This window comes from Mugil cephalus, chromosome 1, assembly GCF_022458985.1.
Source record: "Mugil cephalus isolate CIBA_MC_2020 chromosome 1, CIBA_Mcephalus_1.1, whole genome shotgun sequence".
Taxonomy (NCBI): Eukaryota; Metazoa; Chordata; class Actinopteri; order Mugiliformes; family Mugilidae; genus Mugil; species Mugil cephalus.
The window spans coordinates 22,662,427-22,688,999 of NC_061770.1; the positions used below are offsets into that span (position 1 = coordinate 22,662,427).

Genomic DNA, 26,573 nt, shown 5'->3' on the forward strand with positions numbered 1-26,573 from the left:
ATAAGTAATGTCACGGGGCCGAGATGAATAAATAATAGCCTTATGGATGTGCTTTCGTGAGAAAGAGCTCACTTCTTAGAGATTCCTCCCACATTTCGCATCACGCCGCCATGCGCATGCACCCGACACAAACAATCAGCTGTTTAGGAGGCGGCGCCGAGCTTCAAGCTCTGGCTGCACCAGGTCACCAGGTGAAGACATCACCCTCAGCAGACTAATGACTCGTGAGGGCGGCGTCTTCTGCAGGATTCAGGAGCTCGACAGAACGGCGACTGGGTGTCGCAGGTGTCTCAGAGGAGGCAGGAGAAACAGAACGAAGCCTTGAGGGGGAACTGGTGCCTCACATGCAGCTCCTATCACACGGGAAGACGGAGCGTCAATCACCTGCAGGCGCAGGGACGCAGAGCTTGTCCTGCAGCAGAGACGTGGATGAACTGTGGACAGTGAAGTGGAGGCCTGCGTTTAGTTGGAGACAAACTGCAGGAGGTTCATGATCCAGCTGTTGTGTCCTGTGGTAGTTTCCTTAAAGGCTGGAAACAGCTGATGAGCTCAGTTGTCCTTTGTGGGGGCTTTGTCTCATTTAAGAATCTTGTAATATCCAGGATGGAGGCAGCTCTGCTGAGGCGGTGGTGGTGATGGAGACAGTTTGGATCTATAGTTAAACTCAATTGTCTGTTGGTTAAGTTGCATTCAGATCAGGTCAACATCTTCTGCCGTTCACGTTTTTTTAAAGTCGTTTTTGTGTCTGTGTCATTGTGCGTCCTGCTGGGGACGTCTGCTGCCATCACAGAGTGTCATCGCTATGGGGTGGGGGTGTCTGGTCTGGTCTATGTGGGTGCTGCTACATGTCTAAGTAACATCCACATGAACGAATGCCAGGAATTGTCAGTGTCAACTCGTCCCCTTTCTTTAATTCCAAAGGACACAAGGACAACTCAAATTTCCATCTCAATCAACTTTATTTTTCTTTTCTTTTGTTCTGTTGTTGGTTTGGCTTCGTCAGTTGATTGGTCAGTGCAGCAACTTAGGCTGTAAACCTTTAAAGACAGAGAGACAAAAGTTAACATTTTAATTGAATTGAACCTTAAATTAAATGCCAATGTTTTCATTCACCTTTATAAATTAATTAACCACTTAAAATTATTAAAGAAGAATCTGAAGAATAAATAACTGATCCACAAACTTAAAGATCAGCCCACATTTTAATATTTTTTAATTTTTTGTATTTATGCTTGTCAGATTTATTAAACTCAAAATAAAATATGTCACTTAGTGCACACTCATTCATCAAAGGTCAGTGAAGTCAATCTGCTGCCACGTGTTCCTGCACCAACCAGTGGCGTCTTAGGACTGAACTTTCTGAGGTTTGTTGGTTGGAATGACTGAGGAGCTCCATTCTGAGCAGCTGGTTTGCTGCCCTGATGCACTCTGGGAAGTGTAGTTCTATGATCCAAGTAATGCAGAAAATAAGGAAAAGCTCAAGATCAACAGTCACAAAGTGATCAATGTCATTTACTTCACCTGTCAGTGGTTTTAATGTTGTGGCTGATCAGTGTATAGTGATCAATGAATTATTAGAGGAGGTTAAATAACAAAGATTGATTTATTTCAATAATGATTTGTTTGCTTGTAGCTCCAGTAACTACAGGTGTCACCAAATCTAATGAGATTTAAATCTTTACTGTGAAGCAGAAGATGAAATGTCCAGTAATTCACACACAGATTACAGCAAAGAACGAGAAATTCGAGAGAACGAGAGATTCATCGCTGTCATTAAAAAATAACATAGCTCTCATATTTGATTCATCTTAACTTTTTGTCTCTACTTCCTCGCATCTTCAAGATCCATATCACACATAAGCTGATTAAGTCACCTCTGTGTGTTTGTCCACAGCCGGAGAAGTTCAGAAAGACCTGAATCTGAGTACACGGACAAACTCCAACATTACACCAGTGGTCACAGTAAGTAGCTCTTCTCCTAATTATGTGATGTTGTTATTATTACGTTAACCGTTTTTAGAATTTAGCTCTGAGTTTGTGTGTTTCAGTTTGTGTGTGTATAGCTCTTGCTGTTTTGTTTCTTTTCTTTCTTTCTGTTGAAGTGTCGCCCGGCATGAAGATCTACATTGACCCGTTCACGTACGAAGATCCCAACGAAGCGGTCAGGGAGTTTGCCAAGGAGATCGACATTTCCTGCGTCAAGATCGAGCAAGTGATTGGCGCAGGTGAGACAGAGACGTGGTTTGTCGTGTGTCGTTCCTGTTGAGATTCTGGCCTTTCGCTTTGTTTAAAACGCTCCCTCCTCCCCGCCAGGTGAATTTGGGGAGGTGTGCAGCGGGAACCTACGGCAGCCCGGGAAGAGGGAGATACTGGTGGCTATTAAAACACTGAAAGCAGGATACACCGAACGCCAGAGGAGAGACTTCCTGAGCGAAGCTTCCATCATGGGCCAGTTCGACCACCCCAACATCATCCACCTGGAGGGAGTAGTGACCAAGAGCAGCCCAGTGATGATCATCACTGAATTCATGGAGAATGGATCCCTGGACTCCTTCCTCAGGGTAAAGGAGACACAGTCAGCACTGACAAATGTCCCTTATAGCCACTGATCACGGTCTGTGTATGTTGTGGTCGTTGGATTTTCCGTTCAGAAAAGAATATTTAAAAAAAATCAAGAAATTTCATTTTAAAATTCAAAAATTAAATTGAAATTTAAGGCATTTTCTTCATCAGAGTGGAGAAGAGATGAGCAAAACTTTTAAAAACTGGTCTACTTTTAATTGTTTTGCCTCTAAAAATAAAAAAATAAAGTCCTTAAAAGACTATTTTGCAACCAGAATTTGCCGTTTTCAAAGTAAGAGCACGTATGAGGACAGTACTGTGTTTCTGGCCAGAGCGCCCGAATATATGACTTCTACCTGTGGTTTCCCTAGCCCAGGCTAAAATATATATAACCTTACTCTGACATGATTTTTGACATGGCAAAACAAGACTTGTCATCTGCAGAAATCTCTGTGTGCATATCAGAGAAATGTTAGCTGGTAGCTAACTGGTCCCTGATTATATGTCGTTATTTTTATTTTTTTTACCTTAAACATTAATTTCGGCTTAGCGGCTTGGTTTTTCTGCAGTCACGTCCTCTTCACTGAGACTCTTTCATTGTTTCGAAAAACTACGCACTGATCCATGTAAAAAAACATCATTTTACAAAGCGCCGTCCTCATACGTGCTCTTACTTTGAAAACGACAACTTCTGGTCGAATAATAGGAGAAAAAATTGTATTTTTTGTTTTTAGAAACAGAAAATGAACAGCGAGCGGTTTTTAAAGTTTTGTTCATCCAACCTCGACCCAGATAAGGAAATATGCCTTGAATTTTAATTAAAAATGTTGAACTTTAAAATGAAAATCATATAACCGCTATTTATAATGAATAATAATATCTTTTTCTGAATGGAAAATTCAATGACTACAACACACACTCTTTTAAAACACTCTTGTGTGTAAGAGTGTTTTAAAAGCAAGAGCAGGAAATTAGTTCGGAATAAGTGTAGCTGTCCTTCAATACATCCACCGATCAGGCATTAAATTATGACCACCCTGCTAATATTGTGATGAGGGGCCTTTGTGGATCATCCCACAGACACTTCATCAGTTTGGGATCTAGTGAATTTGGAGGCCAGGTTTTTTTTTTTTTTTTTTTTTTTTTTTTTAGTTGTTCTTAAACAATTTGTGTGTGTGTCTGGAGGTACATGTCTAAGTAACATCCACATGAATGAATACCAGGCCCAAACGTTTCCCAGCAGAACACTGAGTTGTCACAAGATAGGGGTTTTAATGTTGTGGCTATCAGTGTAACAGTTACAGTGGTTAGTACCTATCATCAACTATATAAGTACCTTTATACAGTCTATGGTACCGACCGTAATGAACGAGGACATCTGAGTCAGCAATAACACACGTTGGAGAAGTTTTATTCTAACTATTCTATATATTTTTTCGCTCTTAAAAGCAAAACGATGGGCAGTTCACTGTGATCCAGCTGGTGGGAATGCTGCGCGGCATAGCCGCAGGAATGAAGTACCTGTGCGACATGAACTACGTCCATCGAGACCTGGCGGCGAGAAACATCCTGGTCAACAGCAACCTGGTGTGCAAAGTGTCTGACTTTGGTCTGTCGCGCTTCCTCGAGGACGACACCTCAGACCCCACCTACACCAGCGCTCTGGTGAGACTCAATCACGGACTAAACGGGCTTACACTGAATACATTTCAGATTCTGTTACACTGTACGTCATGTTAATGGAGGATAAAAAAAACAAGCTATAGTTTTGTTTGTTTTTCTTCCTATAGGGAGGAAAGATTCCCATCCGATGGACGGCTCCAGAGGCCATTCAGTACAGGAAGTTCACCTCCTCCAGTGATTGTTGGAGCTATGGGATTGTCATGTGGGAGGTGATGTCGTATGGAGAGAGGCCTTACTGGGACATGAGTAACCAAGATGTGAGTAGGACGTTAATAAAGCTGTTCAGACTAAAAACACTTGACTCTGGAGTCAAATTCAGCAAAGGGACGGTAAATGATACGTTTGCGTGGCCACACAGCTCCACCGCTGTAGATACTGATCAACCTGACACAGACACAGACACAGGTTCATCATGCAGCTAAGAAAGAGTTGTCAGCAAGACATGATTGGGCACATTTGGTCTTTGGAGAGGTGTACTTTAGAATTCAGGTATTGACTCAGTAAAAATAATATTTCCATTATTAATGAGGATGAATAATTCATCAGTCTGTCAATTATTCCTCACTCACCGTTCACAGCAAAAAAAAAAAAAATACTAAGAGTGTGAAACATGTACACGAACCAATAATCTTGCAAAGTTAAATAAATAACTGAAATCCAGCTAATTGCTATGCTAATGCTGTGTCCTCATTCCTATTCAATGTAGAATTAGTTTCGAGATACAAAGAGTTTGTTGTCACATGCAGCATAGAAACATGTTTCCCTGTAAAATGAAATTCTTCTTTTGCTAATTGCCTAACAATTAGGGCTGGGTGGTTCATACCAAATACCAGTATTTTCTTTGTTAGGATATGAACTTTTAACATACTACTACTAGGTGAAGATGGTGAAGATGTTTTTCTGGTGGTTTGTTTTTTTAAGGGTGAATCTTAGCTTTTTATGAATAAGAAAAAAAAAATGTTGCGCATAGACTACAATTATTACGGTAGTCAGTCACAATAACAATATAAAATCTTAAAAGAAGAATATAAAGTACAATACAATATAATACAAATAGAAAATAACTATAAAATATCTATGTGAAATGAGAGTAAACAATGAACTGAAATGTAAACAGAAAGAGCATTAGAGACTATGATTATAGACTCGTGTCAGCTGTTTAGACGTCTGATGGCAATATTTAAAGAAATCTTTAAAATCATTTACTGTTTCACACTTAATTTTGAAGCATTACAATTGTATTAAATGAAGAAAACACTATGATCAAAACAACAAGCTCGGACTAAAACTTATTGCAGTTCAATTAAACGGTTTCTTCAGTTGTAAGTGACGGGTTGGAGTCATTTTATTTTGGAGAAGCAGCTTGGAGAAGACCAGCAGACTTTGTTTCAGCCTTGTTTCCGGATAAGTTTGTTTTGATGAATAGCAACTAAAATGCTAAAACGTACATAAAAACAGAAGAGTAGTTTCCCCATTTTCGTCAGTACCCTCCGAATCCACGTAGGCCGCCATATTGGATGTGTTTACTAAATGCAGTCACCGCATTGGTCTAAAGTGACAGCTGTTTTTTTTTTTTTTTTTTTTTTAAAACTGTGGGATTATGAAAGGAGAACTTCTACTTTTTCGATATATTCAATGATAAGTAACTTTATAGTTCTTTGTTGCATGCAACACTGTGCAAACACTGATCTCCTTTAAATGTCTTTTGTTTATGGCTTTTAATCCATTTCTCATCTGTTGAGCCTATTTCTCGGTCTTTCATGATCTCTTTTGTAGGTAATCAATGCCATAGAGCAGGACTACAGGTTGCCGCCCCCCATGGATTGTCCTAGTGCACTACACCAGCTGATGCTTGACTGCTGGCAGAAAGACCGTAATAACCGGCCTAAGTTCAGCATGATTGTTAGCAGTCTGGATAAGATGATCCGCAACCCCAGCAGCCTCAAGGCCATGACTCCTCTGTCCTCAAGGTATGACACTGGGACCTCTTTACTTTCCACTTTAAAAACCCTATAAAAAAAACATTATTTTCTCATTTTGTCATCTTTTTATCCACCAGTGTTCATTTACCTCTGCTGGACCGGAGCACTCCAGACTTCTCATCTTTCAGCACAGTGGATGAGTGGCTGGATGCCATAAAGATGGGCCAGTACAAGGAGAACTTCACCAATGAAGGCTTCACCAGCTTCGATGTTGTGTCCGAAATGACGATGGAGTATGTTAGATACTTTTGATTTTTCCATATTGTAAAGAGCCACGAGTCATATTGCATTAGTAACATCGATCAGACTTCATATTATATAATTAAATTGATATGACACAGAAAGAAAATCCCCCAGATTTGATTTGATCAGACTGAAAGGGCGACACACATTATATTAAAGGGCTGTCGACCTAAACCCGCACCTCATCTTCACTGTTCACTCAGGGAGGATGAGGTCGGAATTAACCACTATGGTCAAGGACAGCTTCATTTCACAATTGAATCTTAGGAAAGAGAATAATAAAATGTTTGGGCACATTTTACACAGACAGTGTATCAAAAAGATATAAAACATCGAGTCAGGCAGTGTTTAATAAAATCCTGGGAGATACTTAAACTTGAACCTACTTAAAGTCATATTGAGATTTGTTGAGAGGTAGGTTATATAATAAGAATATCTACGAGTATTAGGGCCACCCATGAGAAAAAAAAATTAGAGGAAATAGATTTTTTTTCACCATGCACTTTGAGAAAAAAGTAGAAATTTCTAGAAAAAAGACTAGTTCTAGTTTCAGTCAAGATACAATTTCGAGAAAATTTTTGCCCTGCCCTCAGCTGTCAAGACAACAGTGTGTGACAGTATCCACGCCACTGTTGTCATTCAATAGTCCAATATAATATATCAGCAATATAACTGAAATTCTTAAAATTAATTAGTAATTAAGCCCCAATACTCTTGCATGGAGTATCGGAGGTACCATACGCATATGGTACTGCTGGTTTGAAGATCTACTTTCTGACTTTCGACTTTATTCTCAAAATTGTATTTACACCTTTTGGTCTAAATTTTTACTTTTTTCCTCGAAATTTCGACCTTTTTCTCAAAATTGTATTTCGACTTTTTTCTTAAAATTTTGGATTTTTTCTCAAAATTTTGACGTTTTTCTCGAAATTTCGACCTTTTTCTCAAAATTGTATTTGGACTTTTTTCTTGAAATTTTGTAATTGTTCTTGAAATTTTGTAATTTTTCTCAAGATTTCAACTTTTTTCTCAAAATTGTATTTTGACTTTTTCCTTGAAAATTTTGACTTGTTTCTCAAAATTGCATTTCTACTTTTTTCTCAAAATTTTGACTTTTTCTCAAAATTGCATTTCGACTTTTTTCTCAAAATTGCATTTCGACTTTTTTCTTAAAATTTTGGAATTTTTCTCAAAATTTCAACTTTTTCTCAAAATTGTATTTTGACTTTTTCCTTGAAAATTTCGACTTTTTTCTCAAAATTTAGACTTTTTTCTCAAAATTGCATTTTGACTTTTTTCTCAAAATTTTAACCTTTTTCTCGAAATTTTGACCTTTTTCTCATGCATGATGAAAAGAAAAATCTCCCTCTATTTTTTTCTCATTGGTGGCCCTAATACTCTTCAGTAAATAGCTCGTGTGTAGCTTGTCATCAATTTAAATATTTTCTAGAGAATGTTATAATTAAACACTAACTATAAGTTAACATTTTTCCCAAGAAACATGCAAATTAAGTTATTTATTTGGACTCCACGCATGAGGTTAGGTTAGCATGTAAGTGTGACAATATGTAGAAAAGCTCCATGCGCTCTTGCTAATATAATATTATAAAACATACAGTGATAGATAGATAAAGCAAGTCTTGAGGGACGTTGAGGATCATGTTGTATACTGGGTGGATAATTGGTGGAACTGATAAACTGGTTCTCTGCAGGGACATCCTTCGGGTGGGAGTGACACTGGCCGGCCATCAGAAGAAGATCCGAAACAGCATCCAGTCCATGAGGGCCCAGATGAACCAGATCACCTCAGTGGAGGTGTGATCTCCCAGATCAGCAGCAGCAGCAGCAGCACACAGACCCCGTTCACTGCAGGAAGCTCAGCCGAAACCAACCGTCCGTCCAATCGTCCTTGAACCTCTGAGAAGGGCTGATGACCCGCGAGCGCACACGCACACACACACGCACACCAAACTTCCTCCAGAGGGTTAATTCAGTCTGCAGCAGCACAGCACAAATGTTGGTAGTTTTCTTGGAGCTACTGTACGTTCAGGTAGCAGTCATACTCCGTGGCTTGATGTTACGACTGACCACAAACAGCCACTGGAACGCAGTTCGTGTTTACATGACATAACTCAGTAATCGGCTCCACTACCACCACGTTAAATCATTCATAAGAAATGCATTTTTAATGCTGGCCTCGTTCTTTGAATTGTGCGTACAGCAGCCACTGTCACAATGAAATTTCATAAAAAAAAAAGAAACGCCGCAAAGATGACTTTGCTAAATCGCTACTGCTGTTAATTGGAAGATTGCATTATCCAATCTCAGCACATTTAAATGAAACATCTGCACCTTACTGCTAAGGAAGGCCGTTTTTTTTGTTCACTGTTTAATGTTACAGTATAGCCAACTCTATTTCTGGTACTATGCAGGGTAGGTAGGTTTTTATCCACAGATTAGGGCTGTCAAAAATAATAGGTTAATAACGGATTAAAGCGAATCCCAACACATACGGGCATTTTTGGAACTATAACCCCGGTCTCGTATCCGTACTCAAGAAGTGATCAGAGAAGCAGAAAACACTCTGGAAAAAAGAAAAAAGTGCAGCCATGGTAACTCAAAAAGAGGCAGAAGAAGACAGGAAACGAGCAGAAATGATTCGACTTCAAAGGCTTATCAGATAGTTCTCTCAAGATTTCCTATGGTATTCTGAGCAGCCCAGATGTTGATAAGAGATAGGAGATCTAATGAACTAATTCATTTGCATTAACGTGCATCAGCAATGGACGTAGTTTCAACCTATTGACAGCCCTAGAATAGACACACAGGGTGTTCGCCATTAAACTATTTCGGTGCCATACGTTTAGAGCAGGAATCACTGGCTATTTTCTTTGTTTTGCTTCAGTGTAAAATTCACAAGGTGCTCTGTTTCAGCTCTGATGTAGTAGCTGCTGAAGGAAACTCGGAAGTCGCTATGCAACTTGTAACTCAACTGTGAAACCTGAATCATGAAAACGTGCCGCTGCTAATAGGAGGAGCTGCCAAACAAAGCAGAACTGAACTCTAAATCGTTTTAACTTTAGCATCATATCTTCGGGGAGTTTGCCTAAACGCAACTTTCGTGTGGTTCTGACAATCAAAAAAAAAAAAAAAAGCTGACGTGGTTAACAGCGTGTGACTGGTATTAACTAAAGAGATTTGCCCTTTAAAAGGGCTTTTTAAAAAAACACATTTCAGTACCTGTGCTGTGAGAAGCTGCTGATTTATTTTTGACTCTTGAATGGACATGTGAGACAAATGAAGGAACTATGTCAAGAATACTTAAAGGATACTGTGTGAGCTGGTCTTCCAAAAAAATGTTGTAAAATGTGAGGACGACCGGTGTTTTAGAAAAGAAAACTCGTTGATATGTTATACTTGTTACTCTTTTCTTTATTTTTTTTACAGACATTCTCCTACGACATTTTAACACTGCAATCTACGTCACCCGAAATGGACAATTTGTAAATGTTGATGTTTGTCTTCCCCTGTGATCTCACTGTCCCGTCCACTGTGGACGTCAGCGTACGGGTCAGGAGACACTGCTTTGGAATATGTTTCTCAGCGCTGTACATAACTTTCACATCATGTTTTCAGTTCACGGGGATTCGCCTCTTGTCATCTTGTACATATCAATATGTTCTTTTTTTTTTTTTTTTATGTTAGCATATACCCCAAAAAGAAAACTCAGTGGTGTTTGTTACACTCATTTATATATATATAAATATACATATATACAAAAAAAAAACAAATCCAGGCATCCCCTGAATGTCACATTATCTTCCCACTGTCCCTAGCTTTTAAAACTTAACACATGTTGTACAGAAGTGCATTGTTTCATGCGGCATGTACGTCACCTGATGATCATGTGTCTGATCTTACGTGTTCTTTAAGTGTCAGTTTATGCTGATAAAAGACGGATACCTCTCTGTTGGACCGCTCATATATTACACTCAACAGCAAAGCCTAGCCTTTAACGTTTAACTGATACTGTGTGCACGTTCCTATCACACCAGTTCCTTGGTGACGTAAACTATTTCTGTCATAATTATGACATAAGAACTTTTTTTTTTTTTTTTGGTAATAGTTACATTCTCATTATTATAACACAGATGTATAGAGAGGTTTTCATGGCGCGTCAACAAACCAGAGGTCGTCATGTTGGAGGCAAGGTAAACAAAGTACACGGACTGAAGTAGATGGTGGAAAATGGTGAATTATTACCATGCTTTTGGCTTGATCAATCAGGTAGAGCGTGAAAAACATTCTGAATTTTATAGACTGACAAAAGTTAATCAGAGGAGAGGATGCGCTTGTGGTTAGTGAAGCTAAACCGGGATCTACAAGGACAACAAGTCTGGACAACATCCAAATTCGTTTGGCCCCATTTCTTGTCAGGTAATTGTGTCTGTGACCCCTAGGGGGCCCCAGAGGTACTGCGGGGGTACTGCTAACTGTAGCAACACCATTCTTAAAATGTAGAGTTAACACCTGCTCTTTGTGTTCCAGGTAAAAAGTCTGACCTTTATCAAAATAATGGCCCAACCTGTAATTTCCTTGTTGAGTGCCTCCAACATGGCGGCCTCTGGTTCGATGACGTGCCTGTGAAAACCCTCTATACATGGAGATGCCTCAGTAGCTCTTAGTGGTACATACAGAGTGTATGAACTGTCCTCCAGGTTCCTAGGAGATTCAAGAAGACGTCTCTTTTTTCCCTTGTTATGCTTAACACACTTCCATAAAGTGGGCCGAGACTAAGGCGAGATTTCGGGGTGCTTATCCAGCAATTCAAAAAGGGAGCTTTTACCTCTACGGTTTGAAAGGTCCAGATGTGTTTCACTATACATTTGTCGGTGTTGGTTTGGACGCGGTCCGTTGTCCTTGTGACAGCAGATTTAGTCTGTCTCAGGGTATTCTGTCTCCTCACGTTATTCCAGACTGACTCCACGATGCTGAGAGCAGGGCTCTGTGGAGGACGAACCGATCATTTGCACTTGGACTCCTTGTTCTCCTTGAGACTGAAGATGATGCATCATGACTCCGGCATATCAGTCATCGTGACTTTGGAGATAGAGTGCATGATGGATTTAAAAAAAAAAAAAAAGAAAAAAGATTCATGTCAAGATATCTAAAATAGGCTACCTAAAATGTTTACATAGTGCTGTATCTGTAAACTAAATGATGCGTCCCCCTTTTTTGTCGAGGTCTGTTCCTTGACAACATTTCATGCAATGCTAAGAGTGGCTGTCGAGGATGTGAACCCGTTACCTTCCAGGATGAAAGAGCATTTCATTTTAGAGACTTGAGGTCGTCACAACTTCAAAAGCAGTTCCTTCAAACCGAACAACAAACTGGATAGTTTGTTACTTTATTAACAAAGGACCAGGTTAATATATACGTTAGCTTAGTGTTTGATTTTGTTGCACCACTACAACTTCCACTTCCACAATTTACACAGGGCAGATGTCACTATTAGCCATCAAGATCAACACAAGGAGTTCAAACAATCAGAATCAGCTTTAAGTGTGGTTTCTGGGACATGAGTAAGACTGTGTAACCTACCCACCTAGCTTACCTGGCTAACTCTGTAAAAACACCACCTAGACATCTGTCGCCGCCGTGTCTTTTTTTTTTTTTTTATGTCAGTTAATCTTTGTTTCTATTTCCTGCTTCATCTCCAACAATGACGACTGCAACTTTTGTCGTAATTTCACCCAACATGTAACCTCCCTCAGTCAATCTTTTCCTCCACACGTTCCTCCATCTTTATTGATCCAGAAGAATCAATTCGAAAACTGTGGAGATTGAGAAGCAGCCGGAAATACTAAAGAGGAAATGCTTAGACAATAATGATCCACGAGGGAAATGACTTGGTCACAGTAGCTTCACTGCACATAAAAGTAAACACTGTTAAAAACCACAAGAACGATAAAATAAGAAAATATCTACGACAAAGTGGACCAATCATGTTTCTAGGTGCATGTCACTAAGGTCTGGGATGTTGCCATAGCAACACTGTCAAACTTGATGCATAAATCGTGCATCATTTAGCCACACATGCACATTTGTTCATAATGCTAATTCTGTAAAAATAAATAAATTGATTACACTGTTTATTTTATTTTACTAGATAATATGTATTTTTTATTTTATTTTAATCTTATTTTATTTGATCTTTCTTGAGGTTTTTAAGAGTGGTACTTTGATGTGCAATGAAGCTGCTGTGACCAAGTCATTTCCCTCGTGGATCATTAAAGTGTAAGTCTAAAAGGGCACAGGTATAATAAGACAGAAAATATCACAAAACACACCAACAAAAGAGAGATATACAGTATACGATTTTAATTTTATTAAGTTAGTTTATCCTCTCAGGTTTTATGCTTCAGATCCTACACAAGAAATGAACCGACTGTCTCTGTTTGTCCTGTAACTGTTCCCTTTATGGTTTAAAAGGATCCAGCTGAGGTTAAACTCTGAGTCCAGTACCAACGAGCTTCATCAGAATCCACTGAGGGTTTGAGATTCTAACGGAAACATGGTTCTTCACAGGATTCACAGGATCTCTGGACTCTGTTTAGTTGGTTTATGAAGAATTTTGATAAACTGTGTTGTTGTTTTTTTTGAAAAGTGAATTCTCATCTTGGTCACGTGTTGTCTGATTGATTCTTCTTTTATATTAGGACATGTTAAGTATCTAGTATCTGTTACTAGCACAAAGCACATATTCACCCACTCACTCACATCTCGTGTGTCTGCTCTGATCTCAAACCCACTGAAAGAGTTTTTTTTTTTTTTTTGGCAAATGGTCTGAATGCTCTCAGTTTTTGCTTCGTTTATAGCATTCCCACTGATCAGACATAACATTATGACCACCTTTCTTATGTTCTGGGTCTCTCTACGTTCCCCAGTTTTTACATGTTCTTTTCATGATTTCAAACATAATTTTTTTAAAACCTTTATTCAGAGCTTTAATTCATATTGCTCGTTGAGAAGTTTCCTCACATGGACGCCATGGACAAAAGAGCCTTAGTGGGTGAATCTGGCCCACCACTTTTACCTCCACAAGTGTAGATGCATCGACAACATTAGCCGAAGAAACAGCTTTAATGTTATGATATTTAATGATGTTTTAATATATGTGTAGTGGAAGATACAAGACCAGCTCAACTCGGACACACGCTGCACAGTTCATGTGGCTTTTTCTTTATGACGGACGGCAATTATTCTGAAGCTCTTCTACCAAAATATTTTTCATATCCTTTTTTTTTTTTTTTTTTTACTTAGTACCAATCTGCACAGTAAATACTGACACACACAAAGACACTGTATATCTGTACTGAAGGACCACAGATGCATGGTCTATGGTCTACGCATGTATTGACACATTGGGACCAGGAAGCACATTCACACCATAAACTAACATTATTATGTATATTCAGTTTACTTTTTTGTATTTTATTTTTTTAAATTGACATTCCTCATAAGAAAACTATTTGATTTGTAATTTCTCAAAGCCTAACACAAGCATCTAGTCCCATTAGCTTCATGGCCATGATTACATCTCTTATATTTATAAAAGTGAGGCAGAAAATATTCATCTTTTCTTCCTTTAAAAATCTTTTGTCTAAAAAAAGACTTAATTAGAAAGGGTCATGGTGGACATATTCCAGAATCACTGGATAAACTGTGTTTCATCAATGTCATGAAAGTTTAAAAAAAAAAAATAAAAAAGTAGTAATTTTGAATCTGTGATAAAGCAAACAGTTATTTATTTTATACACACTACATGTGTTTTTGCCACTAAATGTATCTTTAAACTATTACCTGTAATATCGGGGTGATCCTGCAAACAAAACTATTCATTTTATTCATTTATAAGAGTTAATTCCACCAAATATTATAAGTTTTTATCATCAAATGTCTCTGAACTGAACAGTCACCGCCATCGACGCTGGCTCTTCTCTGTACGTAGGACAGAAAAAAAAAGACCTCTTGATATAAGTTTGAAGAAAATGCACATTTCCTTTTGTAATTGTGTCTCTGTGTGTATGCGCCCTTCATATGGTGGCCTATCTTAAATTGTATGCAACATGTGTCTGCTTCTGTACACGTTAAAAATAAGTTTTTCACATTTAAACGCTCCAAAGGAACGTGATGAAGAAAATGGTCTCTTTACATTATGGGTGTAAGATGAATGAGTAAAGCAGAGCTGATAAAACCTCATATACAGCAAGGGACTTTTGGTTTACACTTTAGAATTCATTCTTAAGCCAACAGAAAACTGAAAATGTTTATTCTCTCAGAATATTCCAGTCACATGTTCCCTTTACCACATAATCCTGCTTTCACACTGACCCAGGGGCCCTGAACACGTTTGTAGGCAAGTATTTTTATTTTATGTTTTTTTTTGTTTTTGTTTTTTTTTTGAATGCAAATAGTTATTTCCTGGACGGTTTTAGTGAGTTTAGGTCTATAATCGGCTCCAGAAGCCAACCAGCTTCCTCCACCATGATCTCACTTCCTCAGCTTCTATTTGTATTTTTTTATGTTGTACAAATGTATATTTGATGGTATAACTGTGAACTATTTGTAATACAATTATTAGTTTATTTTGTAAAATATAGGAAAGTCAAGGAAGAAAAGAAAACACAATAAACTCTGTTTTGTGACAATTGTCATAGCAGTTTATGCACCGTTTAATTACTTCACCGAGAGCTGAAAACAGTGTTAAACCCTGGAGAACTATGATAATAAATCAATCTGCAGCAATCTGTGGCTAAAATGTGTTGTCCTCACACAGAGTGCATGAAGGAGGAGTAAAGAAAGCCATCTGTGCAAATTATTTGAGAACCCATCTCTAAACATGGGAGCTGGATGAACACACCACTTATGAGATACTTACAACACAGTCTCACCCTAAAGAAATGGCTAAAAAATTAAAACAAATTGCAACCACCAATAAAATATAAATAATAATAATAATGCTTTTTAAAATAAATAAATAAATAAATAATTTAAAAAAAAGTAATTACAACATACATTACAAATTAACTGTGGTAACATTTTATTTTATTTTAATTTTTAGTTTTTATTTAAATTTTAATTTTTCATTTGTATTTTTATTTTTCAATTTTATTTATGTATTTTTATTTTTCAATTTTATTTACTATTAATATTTTGCATTAATATTTTTGTTATACAACTGAACAAACAAAGTGTGCAGAGGTGCACATTTAATTGACGCAAGATGTCAAAATGTGTGAATAGGTAAGGTAGGAATATGGATCCCGAAAACTCATTTTCTAGGTACGCTGCACACCGAAAGCCATAAATCATACAGCAAATGAACATACGCCTCATAAAACCACTAGACGGCGGCAGAACGCCATAAATATAGAGAAAGATGTCATAACATTTAAGAATTAATACAGATCATTTCACCAAAACTCACATAATAATGTGAGAGAATAATAATAAATCATAATAAACTCAGACGTGAGCTTCGTTGATGAACACATTATTTTACAGCCTCCTTCTAGTTTCTGGGTGTGTGCTGTGGAGATCTGCCAATATGCAAATTCATTTAAACACAACATCCAGACACTATATGCACAGCTACAACACACACCACGTGTCCACGGACAAAAACACACGCATAAGTCACACGAGCGCATTGGGTGCATCATTTTCCCACAGATACAAACACACAAGACTGTCGACAGGAACACAACATGGAGACACAGACAAAGCGTACACGGTCAGACGTGTGTGTGCAGACACAGGTATCTCTGTAAATGCTTCTGCGGGGTGCGCGATAAATGTCTGGCTGATCTGTTGTGCGTGTAGTTGTCACTGTCGGACCAGTCACTGTAGGACCAGCAGGGCTTTACCACAGGAAAACGGACTCGCTGACCTCGTCACATGGCTCTGCAACACACACAGCCAGACTCCTGCTCACAGCAGCATGCAAGATACTGACAGACACAATACTCGGTCTCTCTCTTGTCATGTGACTCCAGGATGCAGCAGAGTCACAGAGGAATCGGGATGAAAACTGCAAGTGTCCGTCTCTGCAAAGTGGATGAAATGCGCGGATAAAACAGTGTTTACTCACCGTGGCTTCCCCTTATACAGAATAGTGTTTTAGATGTTTGGCCTTTGGGTTGAAATGCTGTTATATAATCTAGATATGACGTTACATTCATCTACCAAAGCGTAGCAGTAGATCTATGTCTTTACTGATGCGTTCGTTAGTCCAATATAAATAATGCAGGCTCACAGTTTAAATGGCAGGTGTTATGTTGTACAGTGTTCCAAAAACTGTGTCATGTCTTTAACCTCCTGAGACCCGAGCTTTTGTTTAATATGCATTTTTAATTTCTCCAACGTATTTGGGAAGCATCATCTTTCAACAGGAAGTAGTAGTTTTTGAAAAAAAAATGTCTTCATATGTGGACACTGGAATTATTACATTATTTATATCATAATAAAGTCACCAATGGGTGGTAAAATATAAAACTGTTTATTTTAATACCTGAACATAACTGAGCAAAACCAGAATTGACAACAACGAAGTCCCAACGTCCTCAAACGAGTACTTGCTAATTAGCGGCGTTGTAGCTTGTCACTCTTGATAAAATTTGTTCAATTTGCGCGTCACATCAAACTAGAAACGTTAGTAAGCATAAATAAATAGTTTTTAACCGTAGAATTTGATGGGGTTTTGTTCCTTGTCCACTTTTGTCCTGTGATCGTCTGTAGAATGAATCCGATCATGTTTTTACCGACTAGTGTATTGACCCTTTGCTACCACTAGATGGCAGACTAAAGCATCCACTTACGAGGACAACGGGTTTAAATGAAGCTGCCACTGAGAATAGTCTATTTTTTTGTTGTTGTTGTTTTTGCTATTCTTATGTTGTCATGTTTTAGTCCACAGCTTTCCAAGACAAAGCGTAAACTGTACCAACAAACGCGGCTGTGTGCTGTGCTCATGTGGGAGGATTATGCTCCCTGGGATATGATTGAGTTACTGACTGCATCTTTTGGCGCAAGTGCAAGAAGTTGCTGCAGTGCAACTAAAGCAGGTCTTCGAATGTACTGTAGCACTGCAAAGAGGAAGGTGGTCGTAATGTTGTGGCTGACCATGTGTCCTATTGCCCTTTGACAGTTCATCATCAGTCGTCCGTGAATTTGTTTGCTGCCGATTTCTGGATGTCGTCCCAGGTGTTTCCTCCCTGTATTTCCTGTCTCCTGATTTCATGTGTTAGTGTGTTTTTTTTTGTGGCCATGTTTGGATGTTTTAGTTATTTAGATGAACCTGTTTATCATCATTTCCTCATTACTCCTGGGACTTTTATTTGGTTCCTCCCTTTTCCCCAATACACGTGACAGGACATACTTACCACTAGAGACCCAGCAGATGTCTTTTTTGTTGATGCTTGCCATAAGAGCCGCTTCTTCTCTCTGACCTCACCGAGCCTCAGTGCCGTACATGACGTAGTAGACCTGGTTCCAGTGTCCAAGAACCAGTCTCTAGTGTCAGAGTGGGAGCCCACCTTGACATTACACTCACAATTCAGGTCCCACACGCAGTCAAAATACACTTGAAGTCATCTTATATACTTATATAAATATAAGTATTATTATATATTTCACAAAAATGTTTAATACTGAGCTCGTTTTAATGACTTTATATGCAGTTTTTATTCTAAAAGATCACACGGTTGCAGCATTGCTGTTTTATTTGGAAATAGAAATAGAAAAGTCTAACAGCGTTATAGCTCGAATCAGTGGACTCATGGACATGTGACAACAAACGGCAACAATGAAAAGCAAACAAAACAAAAAAAAAAGTGATTAGCATCAGAAGTTTGAAGGTTTGTTGCTTCACACACGGCTGCTGTTAGTTGTTCCATGTAGTCTCAGAGGAGAGTACAAAACACACTGGGGAAAAAAAACAATACACGGGTGTTACTATGAAATACTTGAAAGTTAGTGTGTTTGATGGACAGGACAGAGGCGCTCGGCTTTTTTTCTTTCTAGATTCTCAGATACTATCCTTTCACATGGTAGCATGTACACAGCTATTTCAGGCTTTGCTTTTGTCTGAGTTGTCTTGCTCTGCGCTCTCGGCTCTGCTGCCGAACCTCTGGTTCAGCTCTGATGTCAACACTGAGCAGCAGGATTTCTGCAAAAGAACGCAGTACGTTGTTAAGAATGAATAATAATAAAAAAAAAAAACACTGCATAATTAGGTGTCATATTTCCCATTCCTACCTTGCCATCCTTGGCTTTGTAATGGGCCCTGGATAAGAGCTCCAGCAGGGCCACCAGGAGCCCGACGCCAAGTCCCAGCCCCAGCAGGAGGAAGTGGCCACGGAGGCTGTGAGGCTGTATGGGGTCGAAAATGTGGTGCCCGTCGGTGCCTATGCAGCTGCTGGCCCACCACTTGTCCCTCAGGTATGTGAGCTCACCAGACTCACTGAGGTCCAGGATGGCAATGGTGAGGTTTTTCACTAGCGGGGATCCTGGTGGGGGAAATGAGAGAGACGCTGTTGAACTTTTTACTGAAGAAAAGCTTTGATCTTGTTTTCAGATGTTTTCTTTGGAGAACAGTTGGAGAGGTTAAATCTCGGCCACATTCAGAAGCCAGTACAAAAACAAGCTCGTATTTTTCCACCGATACTGGATTTAGGATGAGCTGTAGTTCAGTAATGTTTGTTACTGGAAAATGTTGTTTGCATTTACGTTTTTTATCTTAACGTGTATTAAAGATAGTACTTCGACTTCACTACTGTACTCAAGTACTAAAATACTGTATCTGTGCATTACTTTTTACTTTTACTTTTACTTCACTACATATTTTCGATGAGTTTAATACTTTTACTTGAATACTTTTTTTTTATGTGCTGCAGCATTACTCGTTACAATTGACCTATCGAAAAAACCCCGCCCCCAAACGGCCATTACCCAATCATACATCCTAGCAACCGTTACTATGTAAACAAGGTCGTTAAGCTGGCCGTTGACCGCGGACATGCTAAATGCGGAAGCGGTGTGGTCGGACAAGAGCATGTTTGAGGGAAGTCGTGTTCTTCCTGAAGGCGAAAACACAACAGGCGCAGTGTCTTAAATGGATCAAACATTGTGGAAGGCCCCACTCCAGCCAAATCTCAAGAAATTAAACAAGCATATGTCTGCTACAAGGTAAGGCTAGAATGAGCTAAAACCATAGCTAGCTAGGTAACATCGAGCTAGCAAGACGCTCATATATACAAAGCTGTATATCGAAGTTATGGTTACTATTTGTAAATATTAGTAATATTAGTATCTAACTAACGTCAGTTACCTGAATGTTAGCTAGCTAGCTAGCTAGCGAGTTCACATTAGCTTGTTAACTTCTCTCTAACGTTATGTTTCGTCAGTTTACATTCAAAGTTGAACATAACGTCCCATTTGTTTTCATATTTCATGTAGCATTTCATGTAGCATTTTGTGAATGGGCAGCCTACTCCTGAGGCTAGTACCTGTACATGTACATGTAGTCTATCTTGTACATTCCTGTCCTTGTAGTTACTGCTGCTACAGCCAAAGGAATTGTGAGTGTCCTTTAGGATTAACATTTGAAATAATATAGGCCTAAACAATAATATTGAAACGTTTGGATGGTTTCTTTATTAACCACATAACACAATACTGTTTACTATTACTTTCAGTAGTTGAGTAGTAAATATTAAACTACTTGCAACACTGACGTACAAAAAATGTTAAATGCTTTATTACTTCTATTTCAGTGTGGTGCTTAAAGAACACTTCAGCCCTACTTGTACTTTTACTCAAGCCTGGGTCTCTAGCACTTTATACATGTCTGACAGGTGTGCGTCTTGTCTACTTTCAAATCTAAAAACAATGGTCAAAGTGAGTATTTTTTACATTCAATAAAATCATGTTATCTGTCTGTAAAAAAGACAAGAGACAGTGAAGACCTCACCCGGAGCTGCTGCGATGGCGTAGGCTCTCATTGAAATGACTTCCTGTGACCGTGTCAGTTTACAGTAGCGGGCCACGGCCAGATCCAAGGACACAGCTTCACCGATGAAGGCGAAGTTCCCCTCCTGAGCGCGTCGGATGCCTTCATCCATGCTGGACACGTAGCTCTTCTTGCGCTCCATGTGTTGGTAGATGCGTCGGTACACGGGGTTGTCGGAATTCTTGGAAAAACATGTGCAAAAAGAAAATACATCTACTTTTCTCAGGAATTATGACTATGAAGCCTTGCTAGGTTCTGCTGACGGCACCTTAAAGAAGAGCATGGTGGATCCGGACTCAATGGTGCCGTAATCAATCACGTCTTGGTTAGAGAGGTCTTCAAAGCTCTTGATGGAGATGTGTTTGCTGTTGGAGTGCAACAGGGAGTTGAAGTTGGCAAAGTAGCAGGCCAGCAGCATCACCGCAAACAGCCACCAGATGGCGCTGACGACCCGCCCAGACAGGGATTTAGGGTGAGGACCGGCACCTGAGAGCACAAAGGCAGCAGGAACAAAGTCACCACAGAGCAGCGCTGCTGCTTGACTGCTGAGAGCATTGATTTTCTCTCATGATTTTGCACAAAAAAATATACAAGCGTGTGCAGTTACTAGAGAATGTGAACAATGAATCAGGAGTGACGGGACGACCATAGGCTCATTTATTGTCATTGCAAAAAATGCTGACACATGAAGAAAATGAGATATGTTGCCTCGGCTCCAGCAGCTCACAACAAAGACGGCATTAATAGTAAGAACAAAATCAATAAAAAGACAAGTTACTAAAAATAGAGCAGCACAGCTGAGGAAAGAAGGGACAGTGAGACAGAATTAAGCCTTAAGGTTCTGATTTTGATGATAGGGTCTCCTGTCAGTGGTCATAATGTTGTGACTGATTGGCGTTTGTAATGAGATTTAATTCTCGCTCACTGTTTAGTTACTACTAACATTTTGCATAGCACATTTATCATGAGAACATACGAAAGAAGCAACCAGTTTGTATCTGCGGTACACCTTCGCTGACTGCTGCGTTACCTTGCAGGGTAAGAGCCCCCGTGATGTACCAGAAGCTGTGAAGCAAAGTGAATTTATGTTCTTCTGTCTCTGGCTCGGACCATTCAGTTGGACTGATCCTGCAAAATAAAATGTTTTCCAGTAAACTGGACAGTTTAGGAGCAACACATGCTTCTACATTTGTTATTCTAATTAAATTCAGTTGTACACAAAGGCAGATTATTTTATAATAGCCTGACAGCCTGTAATACATCTCATAGCATGCATGCCTGCATGTACACGTACAGTAAAAGCCCCCCACCTCTCCTACATAGGAACAAAAATAAATGAATAAAAAAAGTGCACAAAAATATTAAAATAGCTGTGCTTTTTACATTAGTTTTACTTCTATATGTATTAGTTTTGTATTTTAGTGGTCATGTTGCATCTGCTTCTGGACATTTTTGTATCTTTTTGTTGTCAATCCAAGAAGAATTTAGTTTTTTCCAGCCTTTAAAAGGAGGAATTATTGGATAAGATTATCTGTGTAACTGTATTTCAGACTCACTTTAGTGGAACATCTGCTTCTGTTTTCATAAGGACAGAGGAAACATATCATGGATGTATTAAAACGTCAGACGTTAATAATGTTCACTAACACACTATAGAGTTGGTGTCAAAGTGTCAAACTAATTTTAGTTCTCAAGACCAACATAACAGCATAATAACCTATAAGTAACGGCAACTCCAGATTTGTTGTAGTGCAAAGAAGAACAAGTGAATTAGGAGAATGTTTATAGTTAAGAAACTATAGTTAAATATACTTGCAAAATAAGTGCAATTTGGGCTGTCTGTTGTTTAGTCCTGGGTCTCAGTGTTATTTTCTGTCCACTTCTCTTATTAAAAGAGTGAACAAATTAGCGATAGTTATTTTGATTTAAAAATTGTAAATTCATGCCGTGGGACGGATTAGACCCTTGGGTGGGCCGGTTTTGGTCAGCATCAGTAGCCTTTGGAGCGATATCTTGAATCTTGCACTGACCTGCCCACCAGGAATATGCAGAGGCCTGTCAGAAGGAAAGCGATGAGGACCCCGATCCACGTGTCGGTGGAGAAGGGCGACAGCAGGCTGAAGGTGCTCTGTTCAGAGGCCGCATCTTTGCTCAAGATGAAGCCAATTCCTGTTTGCATGAAGGGGGTCGTCATGTCCACGACCTGCTCTCTGACTGCAGTGATGGTCAGGGGGGCCACGGCCAGATCAGCCTCCTAATAGAGGGCACACACAGGTCCACAGATCACATATAAGATAGTTCATAAACTACACAACAATACACCACAGTCAATTCTCCAACAAACATGTGCTACATCACGCTGAGATACAACATGTGTAGTCGATGGTCTTTGACTTACCCCTCTGATGACCTCACCAATCATGCCGTTCCAGTTTCCAGCGGAGTCCATGGCTCCGTATCGGTTGTCCTTCACCAGATGTAGTTTGTACTTGAAGCCTATCTTCTTGGAGATCTCTGAGATGAGGTCAACGCAGAAGCCCTCCAGCTCCGAGCCCCTGGTCATGGTATATGGCTCTTGCTGAAAAAACAAACAAACAAACAGAACAAAACTTACAGTGCTGAGTAGATGTTAAAATAAAAAAAGACACATGGACCCTGAAATCCAGTGACTTTTATTTGGGAGTAGAAAACAGCACCTGTACAAGGCTGTTATGAGAGGGTACTATTGGTGACATTACAATAAAAACAGGATAATGTGAATGTAAAACCTAAACGGATTCACGTGAACATCATTTCACCCAACACCATAACGTTCTGCATCAACAACTTGTTTATCTGAATTTTGGTTAAATGTCTTACTTTTTTGTAAAAGTGTAATTTAATTTTGTCCACTTTACAGTTCATTGCTCTAGGCATCCTCTGGCACAAGCATTTCTTCAGGGATTAATGAATTGTCACATATCGTATTGTGCGTTTTAGTATCGTACAGTATCATATCTTCTCATATCGTGTTATATCATATCGCAGCGTCATTTCATGTCGTTTCATATTCGTATCTTGTCGTGACTTATCGTATCTTTTCGTGTCGCGTTAGGGTTTGGGTTCTTGTCATGCCATGAGGTGAAAAGATGAATTACATTGTAACTTTTCTTGCCGCATCGTATCGTATCTTGACGGGATGTATCGTTTCTTGTCATATCTTGTCACATCATGTCATATTGTATCTTTTCGTGACGTATCGTTTCATTTCATTTCATATCATATCGTATTGTATCATATTGTTTTGTATCATATCTTGTCGTATCTTGTCACATCATGCCGTATTGTATCGTATCGTTTCCTATCGTATTGTATTGTTTCATGTCGTAACTTGTATCGTATCTTGACGTGACACGTGGACAGCAGCTTTGTTTGAGATGATGCAGCTATTTACTGTATAAGCTACTATTTTACAGCCAGATGGCATCAGGAAAGTGTTGCAAGTTGTGAATTATCTGCGTGATGTGGTCGTTCTGTCGTTCTGTGATTGCAAAAGGGGTTTGTACTGACCTGATGTCCTGGAGTGAACTCGACCATGTGAGTGTCTGTGCTCTTGTACTGCTGTCTTTCTGGGGACCAGGTTGAGACATTTGAGCAAAGTGAGGACATTTTGGCAGGTCCTCACTTTTTTTTTTTTCTACAAGGCTGTTTGAGGGTTAAGGCTTGGTTTTAGGGTAAAGATTACGATTTGTTTATGGATGTGATTAGGATAAGGGTTAGGGACCTGGGGGTGGGGGTATGTTTGTTCTGAACTTTTTTTTGCAGGACTTCAGTTGGCCACTAGCCCTGAAGTGTTGAAACACTTGGGCGCAGTAAGAACAGTATTCATGGTAAAAAAGCTGACTCTAAATCATGGGGAGAGGTAAAGGAAATGCAGACCAAAGGGTCTGGCAACACACACCATGTGGCCACAGATAAGATGTGCTAGTTTGTTTAATAGATGCATCTATGCTGAAAAAAAAAAAGTTTAAAAAATTAAGTCTTTTTTTTCTTTTGAGTTTCTGAGTAAAAACAGTCAGAATTATGACAATTCTGAGATTAAAGACAGAATTCATAGCCCTGGGCTGGGCTTCCACAGTCTCTTCAAATCTCACCTTTATAGTGGTGATGGATAACTCCTTGGAATCTAGAATAAGAAGGAAAACAAGCACACCATTAAATTTCTAATTCCTGTAGTGAAGTAGGTCAGTTCAGTTGAGCATGAACATCAACACAAAATGAGGTGATTAGGTCTAATCCTTTATTTTTTTTTTTTTTTCGCTGGCTGATCGGCGTTTCGGTTTTCCTGTCTACAAGCTTATTGCGCAGAGCGGTTTTGTGAGGCTCAGTGAAAAATATTGTTGTCTCGAGTCCCTTTCATGTGTGTTTTTTTTTCCCCTCTCAGCAACAGCAGTAAATAAGCCAAAGAGCCAGCTGGAGGACAATGAGAGTCTTGTTTCAGGGTTTTCTGGAGACTTGAGAAAGTGGCTTCACGCTGAGGGGAGGTACAACCAGGGGTAACTGGGCTCTTGTGAGTGGATCAAAGCACTCAGAGCAGGGGATGAAGCCCCCCCAACTCCTCCTCCCACTCCCCCCGCCCAAACCATCTCATGTCATTACTCATATCACTCCCGGTTGTTTTCTTGTGACCGTAACTGTGACCAATGGCGTTGCAAGTGTGTCCAGCGGGACCTAACATGCCCTGCCACGGTCGATCGGAGCAAAGAGCGGTGCCAGGCGGAGACGGCGGGGGGTCGCAGATTCTTCATAACTCCACGCCACCACAAAAGCAGTTGGGTCGTACCCATGACGCCCTGTCAACTTCCTCCGGAGAAGATGGCAGGACCTGTGAGCTGCGGAGATGCCTGTCAGTCCAACCGCCTGCTGGCGAAAGTCCCACGTGGTTAATTGATTCATCACAGTGCTTTCTGGATCGCGGCGAGGGGTCTTTCACAGAAGAACGCCGCCCTTCTGGGCTTTTGTGGGACTCCAGCGGGGACGGGCTCAACAGTGCGGAGTGATTGGGAGCCAGTCTCACAAGTCAACTTGAACCTGTTGGCAACGAGAGCTGCAGGGCCGCGGCAGGTTTAGAGCAGGAAATGACCTCATTGCGAAAGTGACAGTGAAGTAGTTATTCAACAGCTACTTTATAGGGAGCAAGAAGTGTTTAAGTCAAATCAGAATGGATATATAGAGGCCCTAATTCCAGCAAAATGCCAAACCTGAAAGAAACAACTTTTTTACGATATTTGAACTCACACTACAAACTTAACGGTTCAGTTTAATTTTAATTGACAGTGATACCCAGAAATAATTAACGTCACAGTGTTAGCCAGTCACTAAACTGTACCAATCACCAAGCCAGCAACAATTCTGGGAAAAAAGGAAGTGGTCACGAGATTAAAATAGGCATCAAGCAGAAAATTCAGGGACTGTAGACGGGAATTAACTTCCACTAGTGTCTGGTTGCAGTAAATAAACAGCTCTGTGCATTCACCGGTACGTAGGTAAAACGTTTCAAGCGAAGGTGCACGTCTTACCTGCAGTGACGGCGCATGCAGCCAGGGCTGCCACACATAACACCAAAGCCATGCAGACTTTCATCATGTCACGTGAAAAGTCTGAAAACAACACAAATGGATTTCAGTTTCGAAATTCTTCTCACTTTTTGCAATGTTTAACATTTTTGCTGGCTTTGTCTTCACCAGTAAAACATATTTTTACATTTCTCTTGTAAATAGTAGCTTTTGCACTGTTCGTTATACACTGTATAATGGCAATTAAGTCTGTTCTATCATTCACAGCATCTTTTTTTTCCCCCCAGTATGAAAACAGAAATGATTTGAGTTCCCTTACCTTAGTTCTATCAGGTGCAGTGTGGACTTAACAGATTTACGTGCGAGTGACGACTCTCAAAAAATCTGGCGAGACTTTCACGACAACAATGAAAGTGGACAGTGGGAAGAACTGTATGCCGCACGGTGGGTTATATGGGGAGCACAGGGAGGGAGGAG

General features: G+C 39.7%; 2 protein-coding genes across 2 annotated transcripts in view; one reads left to right on the forward strand and one right to left on the reverse strand.

Moving 5' to 3' along the window:
• Positions 1-10,440, forward strand: part of LOC125024046 (ephrin type-B receptor 2-like) — a 34,264-nt gene extending 23,824 nt beyond the window's left edge. Inside the window, exons 9-16 of the mRNA XM_047611700.1 lie at positions 1,895-1,962; positions 2,103-2,225; positions 2,314-2,561; positions 4,012-4,227; positions 4,353-4,502; positions 6,022-6,215; positions 6,305-6,460; positions 8,183-10,440. Coding sequence (XP_047467656.1) covers positions 1,895-1,962; positions 2,103-2,225; positions 2,314-2,561; positions 4,012-4,227; positions 4,353-4,502; positions 6,022-6,215; positions 6,305-6,460; positions 8,183-8,291 — 1,264 coding nt within the window. The 3' untranslated portion in view covers positions 8,292-10,440. The remainder of the gene's footprint in view (positions 1-1,894; positions 1,963-2,102; positions 2,226-2,313; positions 2,562-4,011; positions 4,228-4,352; positions 4,503-6,021; positions 6,216-6,304; positions 6,461-8,182) is intronic.
• A 7,798-nt stretch (positions 10,441-18,238) lies between these two features.
• On the reverse strand, positions 18,239-26,573 carry si:ch211-251b21.1 (uncharacterized protein LOC571720 homolog). Its single transcript, XM_047601612.1, has 10 exons — positions 26,416-26,573; positions 26,100-26,180; positions 24,675-24,706; positions 22,940-23,119; positions 22,572-22,795; positions 21,572-21,669; positions 20,810-21,027; positions 20,503-20,722; positions 18,789-19,039; positions 18,239-18,699 (listed from the first exon to the last, which is right to left on the reverse strand). The coding sequence occupies exons 2-10, from the start codon at positions 26,164-26,166 to the stop codon at positions 18,601-18,603; spliced, it is 1,389 nt and encodes a 462-aa protein (XP_047457568.1). The 5' UTR covers positions 26,167-26,180; positions 26,416-26,573; the 3' UTR covers positions 18,239-18,600.

Excerpts from the sequence above, each read along its gene's own strand:
- si:ch211-251b21.1 (XM_047601612.1), bottom strand. The coding sequence starts at position 26,166 with ATGATGAAAGTCTGCATGGCTTTGGTGTTATGTGTGGCAGCCCTGGCT. Across the intron at positions 22,796-22,939 it reads TTGGTGAGGTCATCAGAGGG|GAGGCTGATCTGGCCGTGGC; the intron begins GTAAGTCAAAGA and ends GCCCTCTATTAG. Across the intron at positions 19,040-20,502 it reads CGCCATCGCAGCAGCTCCGG|GATCCCCGCTAGTGAAAAAC; the intron begins GTGAGGTCTTCA and ends TTCCCCCACCAG.